The sequence below is a fragment of the Pelmatolapia mariae genome, linkage group LG1, assembly GCF_036321145.2.
Source record: "Pelmatolapia mariae isolate MD_Pm_ZW linkage group LG1, Pm_UMD_F_2, whole genome shotgun sequence".
Classification (NCBI taxonomy): Eukaryota; Metazoa; Chordata; class Actinopteri; order Cichliformes; family Cichlidae; genus Pelmatolapia; species Pelmatolapia mariae.
Window position 1 is genome coordinate 27,293,523 of NC_086227.1, and position 19,541 is coordinate 27,313,063.

At 38.7% G+C, this 19,541-nt stretch overlaps 1 protein-coding gene across 6 annotated transcripts in view; it reads right to left on the reverse strand.

Moving 5' to 3' along the window:
• ush2a (Usher syndrome 2A (autosomal recessive, mild)) overlaps nt 1–19,541 on the reverse strand; it is a 216,882-nt gene that overhangs the window by 58,654 nt on the left and 138,687 nt on the right. For all 6 annotated transcript variants that reach the window (XM_063477546.1, XM_063477553.1, XM_063477570.1 and 3 more), the window contains exons 58-62: nt 14,650–14,852; nt 14,450–14,562; nt 12,761–12,989; nt 11,329–11,497; nt 10,981–11,202 (exon numbers count right to left, since the gene is read on the reverse strand). In XM_063477546.1, the coding sequence (XP_063333616.1) occupies nt 10,981–11,202; nt 11,329–11,497; nt 12,761–12,989; nt 14,450–14,562; nt 14,650–14,852 (936 nt within the window). The remainder of the gene's footprint in view (nt 1–10,980; nt 11,203–11,328; nt 11,498–12,760; nt 12,990–14,449; nt 14,563–14,649; nt 14,853–19,541) is intronic.

Consider the following 19,541-nt stretch of genomic DNA (forward strand, 5'->3'; position numbering starts at 1 on the left):
TTTTTTCTAGTGGCCCTGATAACCATTCAGTCAACCTGGCTGCTTGGATGGATTAGCTTTAGACGATAGTTTAGACTGGCAAGCTCTGGCTTTGCAATGAATTAAAGGCTATAATAACGTCCCACTATAATGCTGAGTCAGTAACTCCCTGCTGTGAAGGAGCATTAGAAATACAAATGAGCAAAGGATGGCCAGGCTGACTAAAAAAATCTAACTGCAATGATAAAAAAATAGACTGATTTTAATCACAGTTTAATGAGAGCACTCCCAAAGTAAAAGCGCCTAATTTTGAATTACAGAGTGATATACTGGAAGAAGCCACAGTCTTACTGGTTATTTAGTTTATTGTGAAAATAATCTATATGTTATGAGGTATTTAGTAAATGTATCCTAACAGTTGATGACATGCTGATCTGTAGCTCTATCTACCCCCAGCTGTGATGCCCATTTTATTTGACAGCACACATTAAACACTAAGTCACTGCTTTGTAACACAGCTTCACTCTTTAATGGGAATGCAGCTTGTTGTGGAGTGATAAATAACTTATTATTTAACACTCTAATCAGCATTTACACTTTCAGCACATTAAATTCTGTTAATTTAAGCAATCAGTTCACTTAAAGGCCAAAAGTGCAGAATGGCACATATTTTCCATTGCGCCGCTGCAGTGCATTATATGCTCAAAGCATCCATCACAGGCACAATGTGACAGGAAAGCGCATGTGTATGTGATTGTGTGACATAAAAGCAGTCTGACGGCTAGTAACTCACTTAGCAGCGGCAGCTGTTGCGGAGCGGGGGCTTGGTGGCCAATTCCCCCAGCGCCTTACTTCAGCTTCAATGACGCGCAAATAAACAGCTCAACACTTTTCCAAAATAGCTTCTCTCTGCTCATCCGTCGTCCTCTCAGCATCCTCACCCCTTCTCCTTCTTTCCATCCGGACGCCAGGCCCTCTGCATCTCATAGTTTTCAATCATTTGCTTTACTTATAGTTCCTCTGCAGCAATCGAACCGTCATTCTCTGCGTCATCTAACATGGCTCTGTTCAAACACATAAGTCTTTCACCTACTCTAAGAAATGCCATGTTTATCAGTTGTGACCTGAAGTTCAGGATTTAAATCTTCTTCATCAGCTTGTTCACTGATGAATTTCTTGTCCTGACCCCACATTCTGTGTAATCTTATATTACCTTTAATAATCTACCTTCTTTTTCTCTCTACAGGTGAGCAAACTCCTGCACGAACAGCTGGTTTCCCCTGAATGTTCACATTTCTCTGGTCCTCATGCATGTACTTCCTTAACTTGCTACCTTTTCTCTTTATCATCTCCATGTCTTCCTCCTGTCTCTGCCTTCCTCTTACCCCATTTTCCTTGCACTATTACTCTATCACTCTCTCTGTATTCACACCGTTCATAGGTCTGAATCACTTGTTTACTGTTCTGCAGCTAAACTTCACTATTGTATTATCATGCATTCAGCAGGAATTCAATCCCTGTCTCTATACGCGTTATCTGTGTATGGGTATGTGTGACATCCCTGTTCATTTGTGTTAACATTTGAAATGCACACCCCTATTTTCTCTTCCTCTCTATAAGCTGTGTGGGTTTTTTTTTTTTTTTTTTGCATGGGTGTGTATGTGCAGACAACATTTTATCACACACCTCTTGTTTTCTCTCTTGCATCACAGAATGCTTCAGCCCTAATCTTCAGATTTACGCAGGATTTGCATACATTCGTTAATAGCGTCGGGAGCGCCGCGTCAACACAAGGTGCTTAGACAACGTGAATTATTATTAGGGTTTCAGTCATTCCACTTAATGATAAGTCAATATTTAGTCCTGCCAATGAACTACTGATAAAAATGTGTGTTGTGGATTAGGGTTATCCGAGCTCTCTAGGAGACCAAAACCCCTCTACAACTTTAAACAAACCAAACACTTTTAAATACCTGAATATATTACAAGGGGTTTGGCACAAAGTGCACAGCGAATGTACACACACACACATATTTGTGTTTATGCAGCACACACTTAAGCTGAAGCAGGTTTTATGGAGAAAAAAAATCGTGTGCTACTTAAAATTATAGATCATGACAGATATATACTGGCTACAACAAACTACATCAGGAAAACCACTGAAATATTTTAAAATATGTCTTTGATTTGAGATTTATTCTATTATGAAAGTAAGAGTAGCATAATCTTTCTTGTAGATTTAACCTGAGAAAACCAAAATCTTGACCACAAAGGTTTCCGGGATGTCCGGGGTGAGCATTCGCAGTTTTGTGACGTAATGGTACGAACAGTCCTTTTGGGGAGGCAGCTACTGCTGTGGGTTGTTCCCCATGATGCCATGAGAAGGTTTTAGATGTATAGCATGAATCAAAAAAACCTTCTTAGCAGAAAACTGCAATACCACAAGATGGTAGGTGATCTTCACTCCAATGGTTTTATATTTGTGGCTGATTGGAATACATTTATAGTTAGAAAGACGGATAGTTTTAGAAATGTTTTATTTCTTGAATTTTAGGTGATGGTCGCACTAAAGGCAGAATTCGTTTTTTCTGACTTTACTAGGAAGGTACAAATATTTTTTAAAGTCATACATGACTCAGCCTAATCCTTTGATTGTGACATTATTATTTCTGTTTCTTCGGTCAGACTTTCTCTTGCTTATATACAGAAATGGAAGGGTAGCGAATACAACGGTAATTTTGCACTTGTATGCAGGGCAATAAGATTTACTCAAATATTAGTGGCAAAAAACAAATGCAGTAATTCAACACAAGCACCTTACTAGCTGCCAAACATGGTAATGGAGGGGTGATCGGGTGGGCTTGTTTTTCAGCCGTATGACCTAGACACCTTTCAGTCACTGAGTCGAACTCCTTTGTATACCAAAGTATTCTATAGTAAAATCTGCGTCCATCTGACTGACGCCTAAAACCTGGATGGGTCATTCAACAGGACAATGATCCCAAGCACAGCACTAAGTATAAATCAGAAGGGTTAAAAAACAGAAAAGAATCAAGTGATTGCAATGGCGCAGCCCAAGTCCAGACCTGAATCTGATTCAAAATACTGTGGCAGGACCTTAAGTGATCTCTGCATTAAAAAAATGCCTGCAAACGTCAATTAACTGAAGCACCATCATAAAGAAGGGTGGGCCAAAATTCGTCCAGAATGATGTAAAACACTGATTTAATCATAAAGAAACCGTTAAATTCATGTTACTACCGCTGAAAGTGCAGGCTAGTGAATTGTGGGGTGAACTTATTTTTTCACCGAACTGCACAGAGCCCTATGAAAACGTTCTCTTTCAGCTCTGTGCTGATCACAGTCAAAGAAAGAGGAACTCCTTCAACTTGAAATACAAAAAAACTTGTGTGTGCACTTATGTGTACTTTCTGCTCCATAGAGGCCATACTATATGCCATGTCAAGAGATGAAATCACTGTGAATTGACTTTCTCACACAGTGCACAGTATTCCCTTGGAACACACACATCTGGATGTTGAGGCAGCAAGCGTACACATAATCAAATCCACACACACACACACATACTCTTTTCCCAGCTGACGGGATGTCCTCTTGCCTTTCTGACATCTTTCTTTTCTTTTTTTCTAATCTCAGCAATATTACCAGCTGGGCGTGTGCTTGTACATGCATCTTTGCATATAAACGCCTTCAGTGTTTGTGTGAGTGCTAAGCTCAAATAAATGGATTGCTAGTAGTTAAAATTTCAAAACCCAACAGGGATTCACTAAAGACTGAAACACAGGAAGCAGCTGTTCATGTGTGCTCAAACGATATGTAAGAAGGACACAGAATGAGATGAGGACTAGGAGAAACCAACAACTAAAAGACTTAAACAGATTTACAACACAAAAAAAAGAACAACTAAACGATGTGAAATGAGCAAGATTTTCTTTTTTGTATGCAGTAAGATCTTCTAAAATAAAACACATTTCATGACAGAATCAGTAAATATAAAATATTTGTTTGTATGGTTTAAAGTAAATACTGATTACAACTAATGATAATTAATATCTATCCATTCCTCCGTTTTCTTCTGCTTAGACACCTCTGGTCAATTTAAAATCCCCAGTTAAACTAACATGCATGACTCTGGACTATAAGAGGAAACTGGAGGAAGTATCTGGAGGAAACCTGTACACGGAGAATATGAAAACACCCCACAAGAGAGTCCTGATGGATTTGAATCAGAGCCTCTCTTACTCTTGCGCCACTTTGCCACCCATCTTTCTTTTTTTTTTACTTTTATTTTTTTTATTATATCAAAGCCTTTCTACTAATCCACCAGTTTCTCCTCAACTTCAATTCTAAGAATACACCAGTTCTGACTTCAGGAGTCGTTATGCCATTCCTGTGCTTGACTTCCTGCACTATTCACTTGCTCTGTGGAGCTTGATGTGTGCTACTTTAGGTGATACAGAGCGAAGAGCTCCTTCTGCGATGCTTCTGAAATACCCCTTGGTGTATCTACTGGAATCACAAGCAGTGTCTTGAATGGATGCGATCTGCAGGCCAAAAAGTTTTCAGTATCTTTATGATACATAAAATAGCCCCCTTTAGAGTGGATGGGAAAAATATAAAGACATTCTCATTTTCCACAGCCTTCTAGTAGACGCACCTATGGTATCATTTTGTAAATCATACAATGTCTTGTTCTCAAGTTATTGCATTCACAAGCTTTTCAGGAAACGACCTCTGGCCTGGACTGAGATTCAAACTCATCTGAGATTTTTAGTAGATGTGCATTACAGGGCAAACTCGGAAATGCCAATTTGCCTATTGGACTTGTTCAAGGTTATTAAAGGGTACTGATATAAAACTATTTTAAATGCAATGATGTCCACCTTTGTATCAGATAAGCATATTTAATTCATACAATAGTAATCACTTCCTGTAAATGTAAATCTCCATGTGTGTGCATACTTTTAAATTACAACTTTAATGTATCCAAAACATGTAACAACAAGAGTAACACAAACAAAATATAATAACGCAAATACAACATAGACACAATCACGCAAACACACGCACGCACGCACACACACACACACACACACACCCCTCATCTGTGTGCTGTGTTCCTGACAGCCTCTGGTTTTATTCTTGCCAGTCATTAAAGTAAACCTAATAGAAAAGCCATCATCATAAATACATTAACAGAGAGAGAAATGTCTTCCTGTGTTCAGAGAGTACTCGATCTTCTAAAGCAGCCAGACGCTGCTGTTTGGAATGCACTACTGTTGGCCATTTGCTACCCATCATTGATGAGGGGTTTTTGGCAATGATAAACACACATACACAAACCGAAATACATACACACAGAGAAAGTGATGAGAATCTCTTGGCATAAACAATCAAAGCACATGCAAAGAATCTATGTCTCTGTGCATAAAGATATATGTAAAAAAGCAACCACATGTTCACACAGATACAAAAACACTCAGCAACAGAGAAGAAGGAAAGGATGCATACACTAAGTTGAAGTAATACACCTTGCACATTTGCACACACTTACACACACAAACGAATCCACTCTCACAACTCCACCAGGCTCAGAGTGAGCTAGCTTAACTACTGGGATAATTTCCCTCCAGCAAATGGTCACTGTGCCCTTGAAAAACATATTTGATTATTACTTTTTCTCCCCCTCCTCTTTTTTTCTTTTAGCATCATCACAGCCATTTTCATCACGCGCTCTGATGATGGCACGGCAAGGCGCGTTAAGATAACACCCCGGCACCGGCAGGCTTTTAACACTTAAACGGTGAAAAGGGATATTCAGATTTGTCCTTGAACGTCTGGATGGGGCCTGCTGGGCTGGGACAGAGGGAGGGAGTAAGAGAAGGAGTTAAAGAAATGCACACATTTTTTAAGATTCACTCACTTGCAGAAAAATTGAAGTGGGGAGGGCATTTATGGTAGCACCCACATTGAGAGATGGATTTGATGGGGTTGAAGGGCAGATTGAAGAGTTAAAGATCTGGACATGATAATGAAAAAGTATAAAGGTTAAATGATAGAGCCCAGTGAGGCATGGGACTTAAGGAGAGTCAGGAACCAATGGGAGGCCAAAGACGCCAAACTCAGTTCCTTTAAACTCCATCTAATCTCACCTAAGTCTTAGCTAAACATCTTACATACAAACTCAGGAAAAGAAGAAAAGAGGAGCAAATGAAAAGCTTAAAAGTTGGTCTCGAACCTGCAGCACAGGAGGAAATACTGTGGGAAAACTGAGGCTCTCTTGTCCAAAAACAAACAGTGTTTAATCTACTTGAAAGTGAAATGGAAGCTGTTTAAACAAACCAGCAGATTTGGAAGAGAAGGATTTAGCACAGAGACTTTGTGTTATTGTGTAACAACTCAGGACACTGAGGAAAGGATTATGGCCCATCACAATAATACATCAAACTACAAAATTGCCCAGAGTAGAAATTAGGCTGGCTGTTACTGATGGTATATACTGTAGGTGTTATTTGAACAGATAGATTTAAAAAAACAAAACAAAACAACAACAAAAAACAGTTTGACTGGAAAGACGGACAATAAGCTCCAGTGGATCCACATTGGTGACAGACTGGATCTTCTCAACCACAAGAAACATTCCCACTACAAAACTAATGTACATTGAATCCAGAGAGTATTCACAGCACTTCACTTGTTTTTTTGTCATGTTACAGCCTTATTCCAAATAGGGTTAAACTTATTTTTCAACAAAAAATTGTATACACAATACACCAAAAGAACAAAGTGAAACAAGTTTGCTTGAAATTCTTGAAAACGTATTAAAAGTAAAAAACTAAGATAAAACGTACATATGTATTCACAGCTTTTGCATTTATACTCAACTCAGCTCAAGCCCATCCATTTCCACAGATGCTCAGTCAGATATTTCTAGACCTTGACTGGAATCCACCTGTGGTAAATTCAGTTGATTGGACATAATTTGGAAAGCCACACACCAGTCTAACGTCCCATAGCTAACAGTGCATGTCAGAGTACAAACCAACCCATAAAATCCAAGTACTGTAATTGTCTGTGGACTTTGGGACAGGGGCACAGAACTGGGCAAGGGTACGAAAAATATTCTGCAGAATTGAAGGTCTCAATGAGCACAGTGGGCTCCATCATCCCAACAGGACTTTTCCTCGAGCTGGCCTCCAGGCAAATCTGGAAAATTAGGGTAGAAGGGCCTTAGTCGGGGAGGTGACTAAAAACACGATGGTCACTTTAACCTCCTAAGACCCGAACTCTTCCATGGCATGCATTTTTAATTTCTCTTTGACATTTGGGCTGATTGGCACATAATGAATGTAAAAACAAAGAATTACCAGATTTTTTTTTCACCTAATTTTTGTTTCTGAGAAAAATGAGATCCACATATGAGGATATTTGTTTAAAATTTCAATAGAGCAGTGGCAGTATAATGTCCTCGTAAGTGGATATCAGGCCCTTGTAGAGGCAAATGTAGTATTTTGGTCTAGACAACCCAAAATGTGATGTCCACATCCAGGTCCTAGGAGGTTAAAAGAACCTTCCAATAGGACAACTTTTTCTGCAGCACTCAACCAATCAGGCCTCTATGGTAGAATGGTCAATGGAAGCCACTCCTCAGTAAAAGGCACATGACAGCCCACATGGAGTTTTCCAAAAGGACTCCAAGACCACAAGAAACAACATTTTCTGGTCTGATGTAAAAAATAGGAAACCAGGTACCACTCATCACCTGGCTAGTATCATCCCTACAGTGAAACATGATGGTGGCAGCATCATGCTGTGGGGAGGTTTTTTGTCAGCAGGAGCTGGGAGACTGTAACAATGTATTGTGAGTCATTCTTGATATGACCTGATCTAGAGGAGTCTGGAGCTTGGACTGGGGAAAGAGTTCATCTTCCAACAGGACAAAGACCCTAAGCACATAGCCAAGGAGTGGCTTTGGGACAACTCTGTGGGCACTCCTTTAGTGGCCCAGCCAGCACCAAGACTTGAACCCAACTGAACATCTCTGGAGAGGTCTAAAAATGTCCATGCACTGATGCTCCCCATCCCAACTGATGAGTTCTGGAAATGGGAGAAACTACAATATATATATAATTTTTTTTTAATTTTTTACTACATTTGCAATAATTTTAAGCAAACTTTTTTCACTTTGTCAATATGGGGTATTGTGTGAAGAATTATGAGGTCAAAATTAATTTGATGTTTTTAGAAATAAGGGTGGATTATGACAAAATACAGAACAAGTCAAGTATTGTGAATACATTCCAGATGTGCTATTATTATCACAGTCATAAGCTGGAAAAAAATATTAGTATATAATAATTTGATAGTAACACTAGAGAGGAGCTTGAGTTGGAAAACAAACAAACAAACAAACAAACAAACAAACAAACAAACAAACAAACAAACAAACAAACAAACAAACAAAAACACATGCAAGTCACTGCAGCTTTAAAACATTTTAGTATGAGTCACTGAAATAATAAATAATGATATCCAAGCGGAAATGAGTGGAAGACAGAATGAAAGTAAGACTGATGCCAAAACTTTTACTGCAGGACAACCACAAAGAAAGACTGAACCCTGCCCACTGATGTGTGTTGTTGTGTTGATTTCTTGTGTTTGAGAAGGGTTGGATGAGGTATGTTTCTGACCCACTTCAATTTCATTTGATTTACACTGGGAGCTTTCCCATTTTAAATCAAATAGTCCAGTCCAAAGCACATGTGTGTATGTGTATATTTTTGGATGAATGTGCAAGCACATGCAACTCAAATTTTTATACAGGTGTGTGTGTACCGATGCTTGATTGTTGCTGTGTTTGTGTTTGAATGCTTGTGTGTTTATCTACGTGTGCACATGTGCACACAAGCCGGTACATGTATCCGTTGCCAGACGGCTGTCTCCTGGCATTGCTGTTCCCCTGCAGTGTGTGTGTATGGTTGTTGACAGTGTGGACGGTAATGTGTGATAGATCGCACTTCAGGGACCCCATAATCACATCAGCCTAACCTAGTCTATCAGCTGGGCACAATGGGATACCCTTCACTCCTCCTTTAATCTGCTCCATCTAGCTCTTCACCACTCCTCTGGGGTTTTTTTTCCTCGTACTTTCTCTCTTACTCACTTCCGATCTTTTTTGTGTGTTTGCATTTAACTCAGTATTTTTTATTCTTTCGCCTTCTCTTACATTTCTTTCTGCATCAGTTGTTTAATTTGACATTTTTTCATTCAATGCAAGTGTTTATAACAAAATGTTATACAATATAGCGTTAGTTACTTTTTGTTTCTCACTCACTTTAAAAAAGTGACCTGCATATATTCTGATGTTGTTAGTTTCTCTGATTCCGTCTTTCCATTTTTCTGTCTTCTACACAAATTTGTCTCTCTGCATCATTAAAAATAGCAAACCTTGCACTCAATGAGAAAGAGAAATGAGAGTGTGTGGTGCCAAGGTTAAGTAGCCTATCCTATAATAGTGTTGCTGTGTGCATGTTGTGTGTGACTGTCTTGAAACAGACGTGTGGGGTCGAGGTTGCATAGCTGGCCCCAGGGCTCCCCGACAGCGCAATGCACCCGGCAAATGGCCCTTAGCCTTGCTAGCGCCGCTAGCCCTACGATCCATCATACCATATGTTCTCAATGGGGAAGCTAACGCTAATGACTGATGAGTGGATGGGAAGGGGGCACATAAAGGAAGGGAGGGGAGAGAGGAGGAAAAGTTAGAAGAAAACGTGGTAAGAGAATAAAAAGGAAGAGCAAGAGACCAGAGGATGAAGCAGAAGAGTTTGGGGAAACGAGTTGAGTAAAACAAGATGACAGAGTTGGAGAGGAGATGAGAAATAAGAGAAGATGGAGAGGAAGAAGAGGTAGGGAGCATATGCACTCCTTGGGAGGCCTCCTCAAATGAAGGATGACCATATAGCCTGCTCAGCTGGAAGAGATAACAGAGGATCTAGTGGAGGAGAAGAAAAGAAAGATGAGACAAAATGGGCAAGATGAGGTGGAATATAATAATATATGTTAAATTACAAAGGATTACTCAGAAGAAAGTTAACACTTAACAACTTTCCAAAAGAGTCTTACTGACAATGAATAAAAAGTACGCGTTGGGGGTAAAAAAAAATAAAAAGAACAGCCAAGAAAGAAAAATAACTCTTTTCTATAAATTTTTTAAAATCAGCAATTTATATATTTCTGCGTAAGTAGAGCTTTTGTGTGTGAGTGTGTGTATGGATAGCCTAACAGAGTACTATAGGCCAGCCCATATGGGGCCATTGTTTATGTGTGATGAATAGAGTCCACGTGTTTTTCTCTGGCACTCAACACTCAAGCAAACCCTGCCGAGAGCACCCTGTTGACTCTGTGTGTGTGTATGGGGGGCGCCTGAAAAACGTCTAAATGTGTAAAAGTGTGTGCGTATGAGAGAGAATGAGTGTGTATTTCTCCTGCTGTGTGCTTGGCAGTGCCCTCAACGGTGCCATCCTGAGTGTGTTTCATCATCATCTGCCATGACAAAGATGTCTAATGGCACACACATTTACACACACCAACACACAGACACACGCGCACAGTCCCATCTGTGCCATGGTATCCGGGTGCTTTGGGACACTGCGGGAGAGAAAGAAAGGGAAACGACCCTACGTTCCTGCACCATGTGTCTATCTCTCAACCTTTTTCTTCTGCTCAACTCTCCTGTCGCTTTTTCCCTAGGTAGACGTTAAATCATAACCACCAACTTAACTTTGACAAAATCCTTCTTACACCACAGCAACTAGTTTTCTTTTAAAAGGGCCTTTACTTTTTCTCCAGACAAAATTTGATACGACGACAACTCATCAGGCTGTCAGACTTAAACAACCGTGTCTTCAACACTGGGAAAAAAAACACTCAAACAACAGCTAATGCTAGCTTACATTTTGACCCGTGTGTTTCTTTACTCACCTGGAGCATATTTATGCACTGCACCCCTCTCAGCATCACCACAGCACACCAGTGTTTTATCCACGATTTGGCCTCCACAGCACTGGACCCCATAGCCATCATGAAGGGTCCCACTACAGCAGAGCTGGCCGCCTGTCACTGAGTAAGGAACCCCCCCACAGCAGCTGTCACCCAGCCCCACAGAGACCCGGCCCTGTGAGTGGTCAGGACAGCAGTATTCATCTACAAAGACAAGGACAAATGAAGTAAACACTTGAGCAACACGAAGAAGAGCAAACCCCATGAAAGCAGAACACAATAAATTTGAGGTTAGTGGAAACACACTACATAAAGTAATTTGGAACTCACTGGTTTTCACATGGGCATAATATCCTCCACAGCACTGATGGTCAGGAAGAGATGGGACTAGTTTGCCATTGCAGCAGACTGGGTTGGAGGAGTTATTCAAACTCAAATAGCTGTCCTCACAGCAGTGATGATGTGGCTTCTTTGTGTAAATTACTCCACTGCAGCAAACCTGTTTAATACGCAATTGAAAAAAACATATAAGATGATGTGTAAATAAAATCAACTCAATCAAATTCTTAAAGTTGAGATTATTGAGTGTGGAACTGCAAGTCAAATAGGAGGCTAATAAAAAATTTTTGGCGGGGGATATTTATTTTAGGATGATTGTGATGAAATACTCATGCCAAAATTAACAGTTTCAGGGTTTCTTCAAATACGCCATGACTCTTTTCAACATAAACATCTGTAACTTTATGAATTCTAGGCTGACTAAAAGGTACAGTGGTACTTTTTGGGAGCTCAATCCTGATTGGGAGCTCATGGTGCACAAGTTAGCACTTTCTATTATTATATTCACATAATCAAGTCAGAAAATCCACGTTTTCCATCACTCCTTGTTTATATTTGCCAAAAAAAACCCCACTGACATTTTGTTTTTCTTACTTGGGACTCGGGACTACATTAAGGAAATAACTTATGTAGTTCTATTAAACAAGGACGAATAGAGTATGTATATCCATACTCCTTTATGTTGCTCACATGACTAGCTGTGCAGAGAGGCATCTGTCAGCCTGTGTGTGTGTGTGTGTATTGTGTACACATTTGTAAAATAAAGCCCTCCTCTTTAAGCACATATGTTGCATGTGCTAAATCTCAGCATATTCTCTTGCAGTACATAAGCAGGTGTACTTGTAAATATGTTGCTGATACTGTTTCTGCCCCTGGGTAATGTGGGGAGAAATGTATAGCAGGCATTCACTGTGCCAACTTGGCTGGCATTCAATGACATAAGGATGGAAGTCAATGCAGATGACAAGTTAATCTGTTTAGAGAAATTAATCACTGAGAGGTTGATTCTGAATCCCTTATAAAAGTGGTTGTTTGGAAAAGGAAGTGTTCGCACTTCCCTATTGGTCTCTGTGGTGAAGACCATACTATCCTGAGGGATTATGCATTCTCCACTTCAGATCAGCAGCCAAGACCCTGGACATCTATCTCCTTTTGTACACATTGTTGTTGTACAGCAAATTTTTTTATGTTTACTCACAGCAACTTCTTGTTAAAAGAGACTAAAGTACTGAAGTGGAAAGGGCAGGGGAGAGACGATTATAGCAGAAAAAAGATGAAAAAAATGAACACTGGAAAAAAAAAAACCCAAAACAAATGTCAATGTATCCATGAATAAAACTGTTTTAACCTGACCTTCTTCAAAACATGGTTGGAAAAAAGAATAGATATTTTTATGAGTAGAAAATGATGGCAGCATAATCACCTGTATGTCTGGATGGAAGCAGGACATGCTGCACACACCATGACTTGCCGGACACTGCAGGTAGGAACATCTAAACCTTAAACCACCTGTGCCATTTAACTCCTCCCCCACGGCGGATGTGATCCCTGTTGACCCACCAGCACATGATCTGAGGGTACGTCTTAAAACCTCAAAGCCCAGCATGATCCCACTGGGTCTGCCTGGATGGGACCAATCTAATCTCACCACCCTGACAGAGAGAGAAGGGGGGCAACCAGAACAAAATGAAAGCGATAGGCAGGGGTATGCTCTCCTTCACACTCCTTTCACACAATTGTACCCACACAGTCACACATAAACTTTGAAACATACACACGCGTTCATGCATGGTTAATGCATGACAAAGTTGAGTTACGGTGTCGGGGTGTGTGTATCTTTATACACTTCACACTATTGATTTCCCCCCCTTTTTTAATCTCTTGACATCTGGCAGAGGAAAGACCTCTTTAGCAACATACAGAGTTATAACTTGCACAGTTTCCTAGAAGAAAAATAAGCCACAAATCAGCATTTTTCTGCAACTGCAAGATTTGCAACAATGTGGTTTGCATCACACATGAGAAACAACCATTTCATATGCCATTAACTGGCTGCAAATAAGACGTCAATGCTCTAAACAAATTTTATAATGAGAAAAATGTAGTAGATTATTTTCATTTTAAGGTAGAATTGAGAGACTAATCGTAATCTTTAAAGTTTGTCCACTAAATCTAGTTTTACAGTACAACTATGCTGTATCATTAAAGTTATATCTTATTCATACAAAGATTAGGAATGATGACTCATACAGATTGTAGGTCCGCACAATATAGCATAGTACCAGATATATTATGCAAATTTAAAAACAGCCTTAGCACTGATGACAAATTTTAAAGATCACAACACAAGAAATACACATAACACTTGTAACCAGAATATTAATGTTGTAGTAGCTCATGCAGCTCAGAAGTCACAGTCGACAGGTTTTTGTCCATAAAATGACCAAAGTGACCCACAGCAAAGTTGGGTGATGTTCCATTAAATCAGGAATGTCAAACTAATTTTACATCATGGACGATAGACAGCCCACTTTGATTACAGTATAAGTGGGCCGGAACAGTGAAACTACATATTAAATGTATACAATTAGAGAGAAAGTTTTAGTAGCTCAAAATATAAAGTTTTAATTAATTTACAGAAAATGTCATATTTTAAAAAAAAAAAAGTGGACTCACTGTAAAAAGACAAAAACAAACAAAGAAACAAAAAGAAACATTTCTATAGCAGACTGCAGAAAAAAGACAACTTTTCTGTTATTTAATAGTTTATCCATTATTTAATGACTTTCGTGTAATATGGGGTGTTGACCGTTATCAATAGAAAAGCTGTAAAATTTGTGAAAATCTTAGAGTATTTGCCAGGCCGATTCAGGCCACCGGGCCTTATGCCATCAGATGATGGCTCCGTGGAAATTAAAAATCTTATTAATACTCGACGAGAAATAGTGATTCTTTTGAATTGTGGACAGATAGATCAATGCCTTCTCATGGCCTTCAGTCAGTCGTTTGGCGACATGAGCTAAAAATTGCAATTTTTTTTAAATTTTTCAAAGAAAGTTAAAGAAAAAAAAAATTACTATCATGAAAAAATGGCTGTACATTTGTAAATTACCTGGGACTTATCACTTGGGCATGTGGTGTTGCCAAGTCAGCAGGCAGGTCCTCCACAGTAGTAGTTCTGGTAACGTTGCTCCGGACGCATGCATACACTGTGCACACCTCCACCTGAAAAGCACATCAACAGAAAAACATGACGCATATGTTTACAGTAGACGTCTCTCTTTGCATATTTGCACTTGTTTGTATGAGTACCTGTATGTTGTAGACAGTAAAAGGCAGTAGGTCCCCCAGCAGGTATGACCCTGAGCTGTTGTCTACATTGCCATGAAGGCGATCGTTAACATAGATGTTGTAACCAGTGACTGCACCATTGGGTCGAAGAGGAGGGATCCAGAGGACACGTGCTGTGCTGCTGTTTACTGGAACCACCTCTGGGGCAGACATCCCCTCTGGCTCTGTGAGGTACACACAATGATTGACTCCATTTATGAAAACAAACTGATTTCAGATTATGAAAACTGTAAACATGACACAGGACATGTCATCGTGAAACCATGTTTGATAAAATTATATCAAGAGTTTTAGCAACACGCGCAAATTTTTACATACCAATTGTTATAAAAATAGATGGAAAGAGCCATAAAAGAGTATATCAGTGCTAATTTTTCACAACACAACTCATTTGATGATTGCTTGTAAAGGGCTTGTATTTATTTATTTATTTTTACAAAAAAACACCATTAAAATAGTAAAAAATTCAAATTCTAAAATTCTAAAAATTCTAGTCAGTGACATAAATGGTAAAATTATGTGTTCCTCATGGTGAACATTTTAAAATGCATGTTAATTAGGAACATTGTATGAATATCATATTTGCTTTCATACAACTCTAGAGGTCTTTGTGTGTCTGTGTGTAAGAGAGAGAAAGGAGAGAAACAGAGATTATCCATATATCCATACATGACAGGGAACTGTGACTGTGTTTTAGAGGCAGGGTGGCCACCTGTGTGTCTGCATGTGTGCAGTATTGCGTAGATAATGCTGTGTAGCAGTAAATGAAATGTAGAGCAGTGGGCTGGGTTTAGATAAGTGCATTGGCTGCAAATGAATTGGGTTAACTTGTCTTAGCTGAATGCATTTTCACTAAGAATAATAGATTCAATATGATCACCTCACTCACTCAGAATAACTGCCTCTTTCTGTGTTCTGTTATTATAGTTTCTCTTCTTTATTGGCTCTTCCATGTAATTCCCTTAATTCGTTTCCGTAATTCATTTAGCTGACTTTTTTTTTTTAATTCTCTTCTAGCAAATGTAAAACTACTACTGCATGGTGATTAATAAAGGATGGTAAACTAGAGTATAAGAAATGGGTTTCAGAGAGTGTGGGACAAAAGAGAGGAGTGAATTACGCAGAAAGAAGAGTATCTATGGAAGAATTAATCACAGAAGCAGTGAGCAAAATTCAAAATCAAAGAAAGAAACACCTGAGTGTGAGAGAAAAATAAAAAAGAAGGAAAAGGAATTCGATAAGAGAAACGGGTTGTGTGTCAGAGGGGTGCTCATATAGACTCCATCTATTATTCTAAGTAAAAATGCACCCAGCTACGAGAAGTTATCCCAATTCATTTGCTGCCAAAGCACTTACCTAAGCCCAAACTGCAGCTCTACATTTCATTTACTGCAGGATGATATTATCAACGCAATACTGAACACAGGCGCTCTTTCACTCATACACACACAGACAAGCATGAACTTTTCTTGCCAATTAGTTCTGATGTTAGCATTGCCCTATAGACTGCAGGCGGTGTTAAGATGGTTGGTAGGGCTGAGCTGCATTAGTTAAAATATATCAGACCTCCTTGGTGTGTCTGTGTGTGTGTGTGAGCTTGCACTCTTATGGCTGTAAAATAATGAAATTACCTCCGGAGCCCCCTCAGTTAAACGAGCCATGCTTTGCCTTTAGCACCTAATGATTTTCTAATGTTTTTAATGCACTTTTTATTATACTGCTCAGATTAGAGTGAAAGAAAGAGGCTCCTGACATATGATTATAGTGAGAAAGGAAGAGATGTGTGAGAAAGGAAAAAGAAATGGAAAGATTTTCAAAGAGGGAAGTGAAGATGGAAATAAAACTACAGACAGTAGTAAGTGGCCTCTGACATATGATTACACAGAGTGATTTGAAAGATAACTCTTGAATGCTAAGAGACTGGGCTGAAAGTTGAAGAGGAAATGGAGAGAGAAGTAGGGATGACAGTTGGATAGCCTGAACAATTCATGGTTAAAAGTATTAAAAGCTGACCCTGATTGAAAAGGGAAATACCAGTAGATCCAAGAACTGATATAACCATATTCCACTTAATACCCTCTCTCAAAGCTCCAGATTTTATATCCTGATAAGGAGTGCCAGTTGTTCATTTTACAAATATTAACAGATTATGCACACAGCTAAAGCTCCGGGAACAGATGACGCAGTATTAGAGTTGTATTGTAATGATGTCAATCAATGTTCTGGTGGTTATGGTTTTCCATAATGTACGGCAACAGCCGTTAATCAAAGCACCTGTTTAACAAACTCCAATGTGAAGAAAAGTGAACTTTGTAGCTGCTCCATCAACCGCTGTTTGTTTTACACAGTGAAAATCTACAGTAAAGCAACAGAAGTAAAGCTACAATAAAACATGCTGATGAAGTGTTAACTTAGTCTGACACATGTTTAAATTAGGCTGCTTGCTGACAGCAGGTCAATGCAATAGAAAGTGAGACACCTGCAATAAACAGGGGTGAGTCTAAAGGGAGGCACGAGGTGTACTACACTATATTTATTTCAAAGCTTTCATAACATTATTTTTCAGATCAGATTTAAATTAATAAATAATATATAATAAAAGTAAATAATATATAATATTATATTAATGGAACTGTATTAACATTTTAAAATATAAATATAAAAGATTGTTTTCCATCCTGGGAAATATTTGTTATATTTATAGGAAGAAATGGGCCAGTAAAGCTCTAAGCCACTGAGTTGGGGCTTTTAGGTTGGACACTGAATTATTACAAGCTATAAATTTAAATTTATTATAAAAATATTTATAATTAACTTGTAAACCATTATAACGTCTGTTTCAGGGGCACAAAAAAGCACAGGACAATCTTCAGCTAATATGCTCGCTTTTCTTCATTGCAGCCACCACACACTCTTTTAAAGGCTTACAGATAAGCAAATTCGCTCATTCACAAGCACACTTAAACACGCATGCACAAAAACATACACATAAACACACATGTCTATGTCCTGCAGCAGACACAATACTGTCAGAACTATTTTTGCCTCCAATTAATGTAAGTTGTCCAAAAAGACAGAGTACAGGCAATTTTATTTTATGCCTTAGTTTAGGTTCCATGTCTAACTTATACTACTTGATAATAACACATTTATGATCATTTATTTATTTATTTTTTAAATGAAATTTTAATATGGCATGTAAATACTGATGTCGTGTGTAGTTACATTATTAAAAATACTGTAATGTCTAAAATAGAAATCAATGAACAGTTTATTTTGACAGATGTGTTTTTTCTTTTTTCAATATTTTTTATTGCTCATTAGAAGGTAAAAGTATTTCTTATCTGATTACTTGATGGAATAACCAATAGAATACTTGATTACTAAAATAATAGATAGCTGCAGCTCTACTATTGGGTAAACCACGATCCAAAAACTGAAAAAAAAAGTAACAGAGCTGAATTACTGAACATGAATAAACTAATTTGAATCGTGCTGCTTTACATTCTGATGTATTGATTATGTGATCCTATTGTCCCACATTGGGTTTTTAACTGCACTAACAGGTAATATGTCTGTGTGTCTCTTACCGTAAATGTTGGTATTTGGTATAAATTAAAAATTAAATGTATTTAATTTTGGTAAATCATTGTTACTTCTACCTGACTTTTCACTTCGTTCTTGTGAATTGTAAACTGTTAATTGTATTGCAAAGCACAGTAATTCTAACTCTTTTTTGTGATTGGTAGAACAAAGCTTGTGTTTATATAGCATGTGTGCAATTTGTGTGTGTTTGTTTGCTTATGGTGCAAACAAGCAATTTACAACACTTTAAATCTGCCTCACACACACTTTGTATTGATTTCATGCCTGACTACATGATGTGTTTAACATCTCCTGTGAAGCACAATGTCGGAGAGAAATCCATGTTAACCCAGGCACAACACTTAAGTGTGCTGAATTGAAGCAATGTACAGTCATGTGAAAAGAAAAGTTTTTTCTCCACAGTCCTCTGAGAATCTAAGTACACCTTTACTGCTTCCATAGGAATTAAGAGAGGAAGTAGCTGCCAGGTGCTGCTAATCAAATGTGCTTAATTAATTGATCATCAGCAAGTGTGATCACGTCTATAAATGAAGAAGTTTTGGCAGTATGCTGGTGTGGAGTATTCAGATATGTAACACAATACCACAGTCCTCTCAAGAGTGGAAGCCTCCACAAAGTCATCCCAAGATCACACAACACTCCAAGAAACTCCAAAAAACCCAAGAGCTACATCTCAGACTCTTTCCTCAGTTAGCATTTCAATAAGGAGAGATCACTTAGAAGAAATGATCTATAGAGATAAAGACATTAATGTATTTGTTGATTAGACATCAGGGCAGAACAGATTTAGGACAGGACCCCCCAGAGTCTAGATGCTGGTGGTGGTGAAGATGAAGACTGAGGCTTGAATAAAGCTCTGGCTGAGATGTCTAAGGTGGAGATGGGGAGAAGGTGGGTTACACGAAAAACAATCTGAAAGGGAGAATGACAGAGAGCACAGATTTAAACCATGCAAAGCAGAGCTGATTGGCTCAAAGAAGGCAGGCGAGACAATGATTGGACTAGAATAATGATGTCAGTTTTGAGACTGACACTGTGGGAAAGTGGTTGACATGTAAACAGAAAAGCACCCAGTAAAGCTGCCAGATGAGTGATTATAGATCTTCCTTATTGAACATGCATATAAGCTTCATGCTAATTATTAAAGTTCATGAGAGTTCAATTAGAAAAAGACTGAAGAAATATTGCTTGCTTGTCAGATTGCCACAAAAGAACCTCTTCACTTAACCCCCCCCCGCCCACAACAG